This window comes from Eucalyptus grandis, chromosome 4, assembly GCF_016545825.1.
Source record: "Eucalyptus grandis isolate ANBG69807.140 chromosome 4, ASM1654582v1, whole genome shotgun sequence".
In the NCBI taxonomy this organism is placed as follows: Eukaryota; Viridiplantae; Streptophyta; class Magnoliopsida; order Myrtales; family Myrtaceae; genus Eucalyptus; species Eucalyptus grandis.
This window is the reverse complement of record NC_052615.1, coordinates 20,371,316-20,383,293: the sequence shown is the minus strand read 5'-3', so window position 1 is coordinate 20,383,293 and position 11,978 is coordinate 20,371,316. Positions and strand designations below refer to the sequence as shown.

The window sequence follows — 11,978 nt, the reverse complement described above, 5'->3', positions numbered from 1 at the left end:
CTTAGCCGAAGAAGAAGCCCCCAAATGAGCGAAGCCCCTCGTTTTTAAGGGCGATCGGCAGGAGCGCATGGCCTCCGCCACCGCCAGCTTGCCAGCCAGACTGATCCGACCCGCGGATCACGCCGCCACCCGCCCCCTTGCAATGCTATGCCTCCTCTGGCTTTTTCTTCTTTTTGCAGGGCGTGATCGGCACCAAAGGAAAGATCTCAGCTCAGCTATGTAACACCAACACAGATATATATACGCGACACGACAAACACACCGACATATTATTTTTCAAAAATAAAGAATTTAAATTCATTCAACATGTTATATATTAAATAAATATTTTTATATTAAATAAATAATAATGATGAAAAGAGCCTAGAACATGAATATTATGTTGTGAAGATTTATGAGGCCTCCACTTTTTTTACATCGAGATTTCAACTTCCAAATGAAATCTAGTAATTTTTTTCTTGACTACACGAACCTGAAGTCATGCAGTGAAGATTCACGAGGCCTCCATTTTCTTTGGGCAGATCTTTAAGATGATGGCAACCTTTGATATTCAAGTCGGGCAAATACTTTCACTTCCCAATAGAGTTGTCGATTTTTCTAATTGTGTTGGAAAGTGAGGCTCTCTAAGGTCAACCATCCAAAGAAGTTTGGTTTTGTGATTATGTGAGGACAACAGAGAAGGGAAAAAAATTCAAATTTAACTACCATCTATAATTAAAAAAAAAAAAGCTACTATTCATTGGATGAATGATCACATATGAGTTAAATAGAATAGAAAAAGCAGGGTACACCTTGATTAAGCTACCTAATTTCAAATCATCAATGAAGCCAACGTCTGAAAACTGAAGAAAGATCACATTCTTTTAAGTGCATATTCGTTTTGGAGCCAAAACCCAAGCTTAAATCCAAAGACGAAGCAAAGAAACGAATGCCTTCTAGGCAAAACACATAGGCAAAAAGTAGAGTACATGCGACGGGGGCCTTTTTCCCCGGTCAACGGTGGCATCTTCTGGGTTTGCTTGGCTAGACTCCATTGGCACCGATTACAAAAATGGGCAAAGTATATCATCCTCCGTTGCATTTTCGAGTGTTTCTATACTCTCTAGCTCTGCTTTCAGCCAGCTTCCTTCTGACTTCTTTCGGAGAGGGGCCTCACCACTTCTGCTGTCAAAGAACCAGCCAGCTTGCCATCTTTTCCCGTAATCGACATTACAGTCTGTCGAAGCTCTGGCATTGGAACGACACTCCCCCCTGCCTTGTCCTCTGCTTTCATTCCTGTTTGATGTTGATCGAACAGGTAAAAACTGGGGAGGATGCAGTGGACGGTAACTGTTGAAGCTCAGGCATTGGAATGACACTCTCCCCTGTCCTCCCCTCTGCTTTTAATTCCTGTTCCTGTTTGAAGTAACTTTTTTCAATCAACCCGTAAAATAAGTATCACAAATGTCTTGCTTCATGAAAACGGGGTTGCGAAGGACAGAATCTCACTAGCTGATAAACCAACTTGAGAGAGAGAGAGAGAGAGAGAGAGAGAGAGACTTTTGTTCTCAAGTAATTAATTATTAGGCAAAAGAAATGAAGAATCAACAACAAAGCTAACAAAAATTGAAACTTGGTTCACCAATGAGACTGCAAATTAGTTAACTGCATTAAGAAATCTAGCAAAACAGCAACAAAATAGCTCCAAGTTGCAGTGTTTATTTAACAATTCTACATCTACCCGAATGATCACATTCACAACCCAATTTCAAACAGAATTAAATCAAAAACCTAGCTGCCTTCTTTTACTTCACTGTTTATCCTCGACAGCCAAAATGACCAATCTGGCAATTCCCAACTTCCTTAATCCAGGACCAAAAAAGAAAGGCCGCGCAGTCTTCAAAAAGGTTTTAAAAAATGCCGAAATGAGAAACTACCGCCCAGAAGCTCCAATTCTCTTTTTGTTCATAGCGAGGGCTTTCGGAAGGAAAACGGCCGAGAGACAAGTTGCAATTCCAATTTTCAACAGGAACGACACTCTCCATTGCATTCTCTTCCGCTTTAATTCCTGCTCCTGTTTGAAGTGGCCTTTACATCAAAACTTGAAAATCTTAAATAAAGTATTTGAGGTGCTTTTGGAACACACATCCTACATGGCCGGACCAACGACATGCAAATTCAAGTAACACTCAATTCCATCAAGGACATAAGTCGCTTGATTAGTGGACAATTGGACCATGCAAGTTGTGTTCTTGAAACACCTCTAGTTGGCAAAAATTTGCGAGTTGTGAAATCAATACCTCATTCTTTTAATGTTCTATGCTCATGGTAGAAATCGCAATCTCCAAACTCATTTTCATAATGAATAATTTTACATAAAGGATATGCTGAACTAATCAATTCGCTCCATATAAAATGAAAATTGCATTTTAAAAGAGATTCCAAGCTATTCTATATATCCCTTCTAGGCATTGAAATTTTTTAAATCATTTGTGGCAGAAACTAACCTTGTCTTGTAGACTCGCTACGAATATGGAACTTTCTCATTTATGAAAAAGGAAAGGATAACAGGAAAAAGCAAAGAAGAAGATGAACAATATCATATTATCGGAAAATTACTGGGCCTAGACAATGCTAAACTAAATAACTACACCACCAATCAAACATTAGGTGTTGTTTTCTTTAGTCCCAAAAAAAAAAAAAAAAAAAAAAAAAAAAGGCATTCATTGGCAAGACCGTGCTTTGCAGGTGTAGTTTTTTCATGAATTACTCACTGAAACACATTTCAGGTTCTTTCTACAATAACTTCGTTGCCCGGTTTTCTTTTCCATAAACTTTGGTTTCACAAAGCCTCATCATATTAACTGCAAATCATCAAACTGAAAATTCTCTTAATGACGTAAAGTAGACAAGCCTTCCCTCCTCCTCTTTCTCTCTTTGTTGTGTATTGACCTGCAATTTCTCCTATATTTGAAATTGTGCATGCATAAATATTTTTTATTTGATCGAGTTCTGTAGATGACAACCTTGAAACGTGCTCTATTGGCGCTTATCGATTCAATTAGTAAGCTTTATTGTACATAATACATGGTATCGTAGGAGTCAAAAAGAAAAATCATAATCCACAACAAGAATTAGTAGGTGTAGTTAAATGGGTAGAAGAAAATAACTCAACACCACTTCAGTTAAATTGATGGACCACGTGAGTTATGCTCTAAGAGTGTCCTTTATGAGCAAATTTTCTACTACACGTGAAACGAGTATATGATTTTTTTAGCTTCCTATCGTAGCTATGGAAAATCGAAAAGTACCAATCTCATCTTCATAATAACTAGTATAAGGAAGAAGTCAATATGACTTAAGGCTCCGTTCATTTCGTGGAAAATAACTTCTGAGAAAATGTTTTTCGAATTATAAGGCATTCCTTTCACGGAAAATGAATTAGTTAAGAAAAATGTTTTCTATTATTATAAAAAGCAACTTCAAAGGGGAGGAAAATGTTTTCCATTTTTAAAAAGTGAAAGGAATTTTCCATAACTTCTTCCACCTTATATTCTTTCACCAAATATATTTTCCTTTTATTATTATGTTTTATTTTTCTTTTTATTTTTTAAAAATTGAGTTTTTAATTTCTTTTCTTTTTCTTTTTCTTTTTCTTTTTCTTTTTCTACCAAATTCTTTTTCTTCTTTCTTGGTTGATCGCCGGCCACGGTAGTGGTTGATGACTAACCATGGGCCAACTCGAGCCTCACCATGGGCCCGCGAGCTCCTTGTCGGCCTATGGCGAGGTGGCGAGGCTCCACCTTGCCTAAGGCCAAATCTAGTGAGGGCAAGGCTCGTTCTCATTGGCCTTGGCAAAACTCGGGCTCATCTAGGTTTGGTGAGCTATGAGCTCACCAATCCACGTCTTAGTCAATCATCGAGCAACCAACCATCGAGGCATGCGTAGTGGAGGAGGAAGGAAAAGGAAAAAAAAAGAAAAAAGGAAAAATGAAAAGTTAAAAATATTAAAAATTCAATTTTTAAAACTAAAGATTATTAAAAAAATTCAAATTTTAAAATATATATAATAAAAAAATTTGGTCAAAAATAATCTACGATTATTTTAGTAATTCTTCCCAAAATATCAAATCAATAACGAACAATGAAAAATATTTTCTACTCCATTTTTAGGATTTAACTAAACATCGGAAAATATAATCATTTTCTTGGAAAATGATCTCTTGAAAAATATTTTTCGGAAACATTATATTTTCACAAAATGAATGGAGCCTAAGTAAAAACAAGACTTACCTAAACAATTCAATCCTTATTTGAAAGACTTATGAAACATAAAAACAGCCTCTTTCAGTAATAAGAAATGAACAATAACTTCTCTTCTGGATTAATGAAGTTTTTCCACTTATTTTTATAACAATTGACCTTGTCCTATTGCTTATCCGAAATTTTGGAACTTTCTAGTTGACGGAAAGGAAAGAAAAAGGGGAAAAGGAGTAGAAAAAAATAAAAAGAAAATGAGAAAAACACAAATGGGAAACTAGAGGATAAATTGCGGGTCAATTTGATCGGTGTCAAAACAAGTGAGAGCAATTTAAATGCATTTTTATCCGTCGATGACTTCTTGCTTCAATAACAATAAAAGAATTGAAATACGAAATCTCTCTTTTTCAGTTAATCAAATTTTAACTACGAGATGGAAAGAAGGTTTGATTGGACTTACTTTTTGGTGCTTGTAAGACTCCAGGAAGCCCCTAAAGCTTTTCTTGCAACCGGAGATATGTATGCAGCAATTATTTGGCAATTTGGCGTTCGATAGATCAATCAAACTTTCCAACAATCTGCATTTGTGAACTATAACTCATCCAAAAACTCTAGTTCGTCAAGGCCTTTGATGACCTGTAGCCGTTCGTTGAGGTGAATGTCAAAACTACTTGAGGTTCTTTAAGTTTGACAAACCACCAAGATTTTGCACATAAGGACATTCAAGAAGTTTCAAGATTTCCAATGATTCCGATGTACCAACAATTTGTATCTTGAGTATCTTATGGCAACCACTCAGTATAAACTCTCGCAACTTATTTAAGGCTCCTAGCGGAAGGATTAGTGTCCATTCATCACTAATCAACTGGTTAGCAGACTCATTATTACCATGCCCAGCTTCCCCCAAATCAACTAGCCTGCCGAAGGATTTAGAGTGTTGAATATTCAATTCATCAAGTGATTCCAACCAAGAAAATTGGAGCTCAACTAGCTTTGGACAATGTATTATATTGACAGATACCAACTTCCTCATGCTTAGTAGCCTGAATCTTTTGAGGTGCTCATTATGCAAAATTAACAAATTCCTTATATTTGGAAGTTGAAGCCCATCGAGTTCAAATTCTTGCATTGGAGACCTCACAAAGCCCTAACCATGACAAATTTTGAGATTTTGAGAGAGTGATGTGATGGAATTGAAATTATCAACTTCTAGCCGTTGTAGAGATGGGGGAAGTTGTGGAAGGTTTGAAGGTCCAATCCAAACAAATCAAGTTGGTTTAGCAAAGGAAGGGAAGCCAACTCAGAAGGAACATGGACATTGTAAAGTCTCAATCTCAATTTAGTTAATTTGGACAACCTACCAATCCACCTTAACTCACTGGTGCAAGGTTGATCTCCTCCTCCCCTTGAACTTAGATCCAACTCAACCAAATTAGTCAAGTTCGAAAGATCCGGGACTACTTGAAGCGATGTAGATTGTATATGTAGATGGGTTAAACTTGTTGGGAGTACTAGTGACTCTTGAATCCTATCACAGGCTTCCAACTTCAACCGTTTCAGGTAAGTGAGCATGCTAATGCTCTTTGGAACTTCACTTAATTGAGTCCTTGTTAGATCTAGTCTTCTTAGAAAGGGTAAACTTCCAATTTCATAAGGAATTTGACCTTTCAAAGAGCGACTACCAACACAAAGCACTTCTAGCTTTTGGAGCATTCCAATAGCACTAGGTAACTCCCATGAATTTGCTGAATCTAATCTATCGTAGCTACTAACAAAGTGTAACTCATGTAATGATTTCAACTTCCATATGGAATCCGGGAGTTTCTTCACTTTACAATGTCGTATAGAGAAGTGCTGCAAATTCACAAGATTCCCAATTTCTTCAGGCAAATCTTCAAGACTAAAGCAAACATAAATACTCAAGTAAATTAGACATTTCAACTTCCCAATAGAGCTGTCAATTTTCTTCAAATTGGAACAATAGTTGAAAGTAAGCCTCTCTAAATACGGAGATCCAGAGAAGTCTGGTATTCTAGTTATTCTGCCACACATTGCCACGACAAGAACTTTCAATTTTCTAGCCATCTGTCAAAATGAATGCAATATTCAATGAATCAACAATCAAATATTACTATCAAAGAAAATATAATCGAAATACAAACCTTGATTAAGCTTTGTAGTTTCAAGTCATCTATGAAATCAACGTATGAAAATTCAAGAATGACCACATTATTGAAGTACATATTGGCTAGCTTGGATGTTGAAGGAGAACCAATCCAAACAATCCATCTTAATTTTGTAAGACAATTCACTAAGTCACCAGCGAAGGTTCCCCATGTTAATTTGAGGTACCTTAGATGTTCAAACCTTCCAATCTCTTCACTTTCAATAACATCCTTCATATAATTTTTGCATAGATCAAGATCCAGTGCTTGGACATTCCTCTTCATCTACAAATAGGAGCATAAATTAACCGTATTTAGTATTCTAAGTCCAGAGGAAAAGGATTACAATGGGAAAAAGGAAAAAAAAAAGCATCCCAGTACAATATAGAGGATTTTCTAGTAGAAAGATAATCAGTTTCATACTAAGGTGCATTACCTCCTTTGTGGTTATTGCATCAAGATCTCCTCATTGATCCATAACCTACTACGGTTTTCAGGATTTGTTGGATTTTCTTGACGAACAATTTCCCTTCCCAAATCTCTGAGTTGGTCATGCATCCAAAACTTATTGTTGTCCACAATCTTTACTAAAGACAAGTTGACAAGGGCATCAACTCCAGTCTCTGCAAAAAACTCACAATCATTCCACATGTAAATTGGATTCGTCTTATCCTTACCAATGAAAAAGCATGCAATATCAAGAAAGATTTGTTGTTGCCCCCAAGTTAAGGTATCATAGCTAATCTTCAACTTTCCAAAAACATCCTCATGAGGTGCTTTGGTTAATTTCTCTAGTGTCTCTTGCCATATTTGTTGCTTTTTGTTATAAAGGAACGAACCAATTACTTCAAGAGCCAACGGAAGTCTCCCGTAGCATATGCAATTTCCCTTGAAAGATCATTGTAATCATCTAAAGGAGAGTTGTTGTTAAATGCATGCCAACTAAAAAGCTCAAGCGCACAATCACTACTCATCACCTCCATTTCATAATCTAAAATTTGACACTTCTGTGTATGGGTTCGCAAAACATCTTTATTTCTAGTGGTAATCACTACTCGAGATCCTAAATGCAAAGTATTCTCTCCGATTAATTTTTCCACTTGTTTGATGTCATTAATATCATCAAGTACAATGAGGACTTTCTTGTTGCGAAATACTTTTTCAATCGCTTCATTCCATCATTATTCATCAATGCTCCTTGTTCCTGTAGGATGGCCAATGTCGGATACTAACTTTTTTTGCAACTTAGCTAAGTCATCATCAAGAGATGTCTTCGCTCGAACATCTTCAAGGAAACAACAACATTTTCCAAAATGAGATGAGAGTTTGTTAAAAACAACCTTGGCGAGAGTCGTTTTACCAATACCCCCCATGCCATGAATCTTAATTATTCGCACATCCTCGGAGTTGATGTCCAATAATTTGCTTACTGCTCCTACTTGTTCATCGATCCCAACTAAATGTTCAGTCACCTTCCTATGTTTTGTCTTCAACGCTTTCACTACCTTCTCAATACCAATTTGATTAGATCCCCATGGCTACCACAAAGGAAAAGCATTTTAGTGGGTCAAAATGTGAAATCATGATTATCTAGGCATAAATGATGTTATTCAAGCATAGGATAAACTACACAACAATCGGATAAATAATGGGACTTATAACAAGCTATAAGTCTTAAGGGAAATCGGGGAAACAAGCATCTAGAAAGCAACTAGCTTACCCTTTGTACTTCTTCACTTCCCACCCCTTTATGGCACCAACCTCCAAGAGAGCCTCTCTACACACATCTACTTGCTCATTGCTCAACTTCTTCTCACTTTCTAACTCAAGTATGGCATCGCGATATAGCGAAGATTTTAACTTAACATCATCAGGTTCCACATCATAGAAAATAGGGAGGATCTCTTTATTCCCTCCCGATCTCAAAGTGTTTGCCATGATTTGCCTGAGCTCACAAAGGCACCATTTGCTCGAAGCATAAGTCTTAGAGAAGACGGGTATGTAGATCATGGAGTTATCGATTGCTTGCTTAAGCGATCCAGCAATCGTTTCACCAACTCGGAGCTCTTCATCGTCTAGGAAGACACGGATTCCGGCATCACGCAAACTATGGTAGAGGACGTTGGTGAATCCAATCCGAGTATCTGGTCCTCTGAAGCTCAAGAAAACTTGGTACTCACTTCCAGATGACGTCCCTGCATCTGAGCTCGCCATAGCAGTAGGTAACTCAACTTAGCTTCTCTCTCACCCGACGTCCTTAACAAAGAAAGCAGCTGCGTCAACACGCTATGAGGAAGTAATGGAGTAGTTACAGGAAATTCCGTCAAATGCATACATTCAAATGGTTGAAACATAAAATGGTAATTTTTTACGACGATGACCATAAACAATGGCCGACAGGATGGAAATTAGCAAAAGACCAAAATTACCCAGCTTTGGGGATGAGTGTAGGTCCAGTCAAGGAGAAATCTGGAAAATTCCCCCTATCCGATAAATTTCCCGAAATTATTGATAAACTCTAATGCAGTTGCTAAAAAAAATTATGACTCTTAATTTGATTGGAAGATAACATATTTAACGTCATCATAAATTTACCAATTTTCAATGATACAATAAATCGCCAACTGCTTAGAAATTTTACACGTGTCATAAGTAAATTTCAGATTTATGATAGGGCTTGTTTGCTTTTTCCTTTTTTGAAAAATAAATTAATATTTTGCTTTCTCGTCAAAATCTGAAATCCTAAGAGCACCGGAGAGATTCCGAGACTGTCGAGCACCTATTTTTCTTCTGTAAAAAAACCCAGAACATATGATCAGACCCACGTCTCAACCTCAGCAACAGTATAAGAGTGGCCACTAGAATGGATAAATGGTTGGCGGAATTTCTCGAAGCAAGGCCGAACTCACCAGATGAAGGGCTAGTGGCGGAAGTGTTGTGGCAGATATGGAAAAACAGGAACCAAGTCTTCCGCAGCAAGATTCTATAACTAGATGCCATAGTTGAGGCAGCCCAAGCACAAAGCCGAAGCTTCAGCCGATGGAACCCAAGTACGGGAAAAGGAAAAGTAAAACCAACGATCCTACCTGTGAGCTGGACAACGCCGGATAGCCAAGCGTTGAAGCTGAATGTCGACTGCTCGTGAGTGGAAGGAGACTCGTCCAGCTCGATTGCTGGGATTTTGCGAAACTCAAATGGCGGGATCGTCGACGGATTTACCAAAGAGATCCATGCCTCTTCATCACTGCAAGCGGAAACCCTAGCTTTGCTCCACGGACTGCAGCTGCTGAAACAGAGAAAAGAAGCTCGCGTGGGAGGAGTACAGGTGCAGGGATGGCCACGTCAACACGTCATGAGGAAATAATTCAGCAATGGATAGGAACCAATCAAACCTCAGCGTTATCTAGATAACGTTTCTGATCGGGTCATCCCCTTGACAGGTGAATATAAAAAGGTTGAAAGGGAGAGTCGTTGTTGCTGACGACGAAGACCAAAAAAAGAAAAAAGTCATTATACTGGTCAATGAGAAAAATTAATTAATAAATAGAACATAGTTTGAATTCCCACCATAATTTGACCCACTATTAAAAAAATCTTCAGCTTTAAATGAAAAAATTTCTGATTTTTTGAAAATTCCAAATCAAAACATTTATATTAAGTATGCTTAATGAGACTGCAATTTAATTTCGCCCGATACAGGATTTCTTACTCTAATGATAGTCAACTTCTAAAGTTTTAAACTTTTTCTTAAAAATTGTCGAAGATTTTCCGTCCAAATTCTCTGTCATAACAACTATAAATACATACCCTCCAAAGAGCTTTGGATTCCAAACTACCACCCATTTTCTCTTGATATCTAATATAGGCAAAAGGAAAGGTAACGCTACGAACAAAGCAAATTTTTTTTCATAACTAACTCAAAGAGTTTTTTTTTTTTTTTTGTTACCATACTCTATTTCTACTCTACACTCACTCTCAAACTTTTAGGCGCTTGTTTGGTAACGTCACAAACAGTGCTCGATTATGATTTTTGTTCCCAATCGGTTGGGACGAAAATCACGTTTAGTAAAATTTTTGTTCCCGAGAATAAATTTGTTCGGAATCGCTTTGGGACAAGATTTAAAATTAAAAAGAAAAGTTGATTCTATGTCCGAAAATCAAAAAAAGAATCAACACAATAAAACTCTTCTTCTTCCCTTCCGCCATCCCGCGACCGCCGCCCGTCGCCACCCGTGGCTGTTCGCCGCCGATCCGGCGAGCTCGCCGAGGTTTGCCTGGCCAAGGCGAGGTCCAGCCGAGCTCCCTGGAGGCTTGCCCATCCACCGGGCGAGCTCGCCGAGGCTCACCCGGATCGGCGAGGCCAAGCCTCGGCGAGGGGCGAGCCTCACCCGGCTATCGGCAAGGCCAAGCCGACAAGGGCGGCGACGCTCCGGTGAGGTCGCCGGCCCTCGTCGGCGGGTCGCCGATCCGACGACCGGCCATAAGAAGAAGAAGAAGAAGAAGAAGAAGAAGAAGAAGAAGAAGAAGAAGAAGAAGAAGAAGAAGAATAGGAGAAAAAGGAAAAAAAGTAAAAAAGTAAAAAAATATTTAAAAATTAAAAAAATTAATTTGGAATAGAATCAATGAACACGTTATCAAACGCAATTCTATTCCGAATCGGAAATTTTGGACAATTACCAAACGCGTTCGTTTACTCGGATCGTTCCCAGGAATAGAATAAAAATAATCATTTCTTATCAAAATCGGTTCCTAAATCGATTCTTAGGAGCAGTGCTACCAAACGCGCCCTTACCCCGCCTCTTGCGGAATGTGGAAGTCGAAACCCTACTCCCGAAACTTACGCGTCATCACCCCATCCCCTTGAGAAGGTGGGAATTTGACCCTTTCACCTCCCCATGTTGGAAGAGTGGGCTCTTGGGCGAATCGATGATTTAACTCAAAGAGTTTGAGTATATAAAATTAAACGAGAATAGAATAAGGCCCAAAGGGCTTTCGAGGGATTGGACCCATAGAAATGGGCCTTTACCATTCAATAGGCCGAACAAAGCAAGTAAATCATGCAAGGGTGAGACCACAAATTTAATACCATTAGGGGTGCATGCATTAACGTTTACATTCCCGCAAAGCAGTTTCTTTTGAAACACTTTTTCTATTTTTATTCTCGGGAACAAAATCTGAACATTTTAACATGTTTGGTAACTTAAAAAAAAAAATTGTTCTAGGAATAGAAATACATTTAGTATAACTCTAAATATTTTTGTGACTCTAAATTTCTTTTAATATATTAATATTTTTATTACTTTTTTATTTTTTTCTTTTCTTTTTACTTTTTTCTCCTTCCTCTTAGGGCGACGACGGCTAGACGAGGCTGGCGAGGTCGCTAGCCTTAGGGGGAGCCTTGCCGCCCACCGACAAGGTCCCCCGAGCCTCGCCGTGGCCAAGCGAGGCCTGGTTGGGCGAGGTTGAACCTCGCCCGGATCTAGCAAGGCCAAGCCTCGCTTGGCCACCGTAAGGCCAGGCAAGCGACGCTAACCTCATGGTGGGTGGGTCAGCATCACCTGGCCTCGTCGGTGG

At 38.6% G+C, this 11,978-nt stretch overlaps 1 protein-coding gene and 1 long non-coding RNA gene across 3 annotated transcripts; both read right to left on the bottom strand.

The window, feature by feature from the left end:
- Window positions 1–836: 836 nt before the first annotated feature.
- LOC104429527 lies at window positions 837–2,648 on the bottom strand. Its single transcript, XR_005550450.1, has 2 exons — window positions 1,917–2,648; window positions 837–1,395 (listed from the first exon to the last, which is right to left on the bottom strand). It is a non-coding gene; the product is annotated as an uncharacterized LOC104429527 (long non-coding RNA).
- A 2,872-nt stretch (window positions 2,649–5,520) lies between these two features.
- On the bottom strand, window positions 5,521–9,357 carry LOC104442984 (TMV resistance protein N-like). 2 transcript variants are annotated; one of them, XR_005550371.1, is made up of 5 exons: window positions 9,314–9,357; window positions 8,125–8,660; window positions 6,841–7,942; window positions 6,592–6,689; window positions 5,521–6,324 (listed from the first exon to the last, which is right to left on the bottom strand). XR_005550371.1 is itself a non-coding variant. In XM_039311191.1 (4 exons), exons 2-3 carry the CDS (start codon window positions 8,616–8,618, stop codon window positions 6,686–6,688), a joined length of 498 nt encoding a protein of 165 aa, XP_039167125.1. In that variant the 5' UTR covers window positions 8,619–8,660; window positions 9,314–9,357; the 3' UTR covers window positions 5,521–6,324; window positions 6,402–6,685. The 2 variants fall into 2 exon arrangements, 1 of the variants encoding a protein (XP_039167125.1); XM_039311191.1 differs by lacking the exon at window positions 6,841–7,942 and having other exon boundaries at window positions 6,402–6,689.
- Between the last annotated feature and the right edge of the window lie 2,621 nt (window positions 9,358–11,978).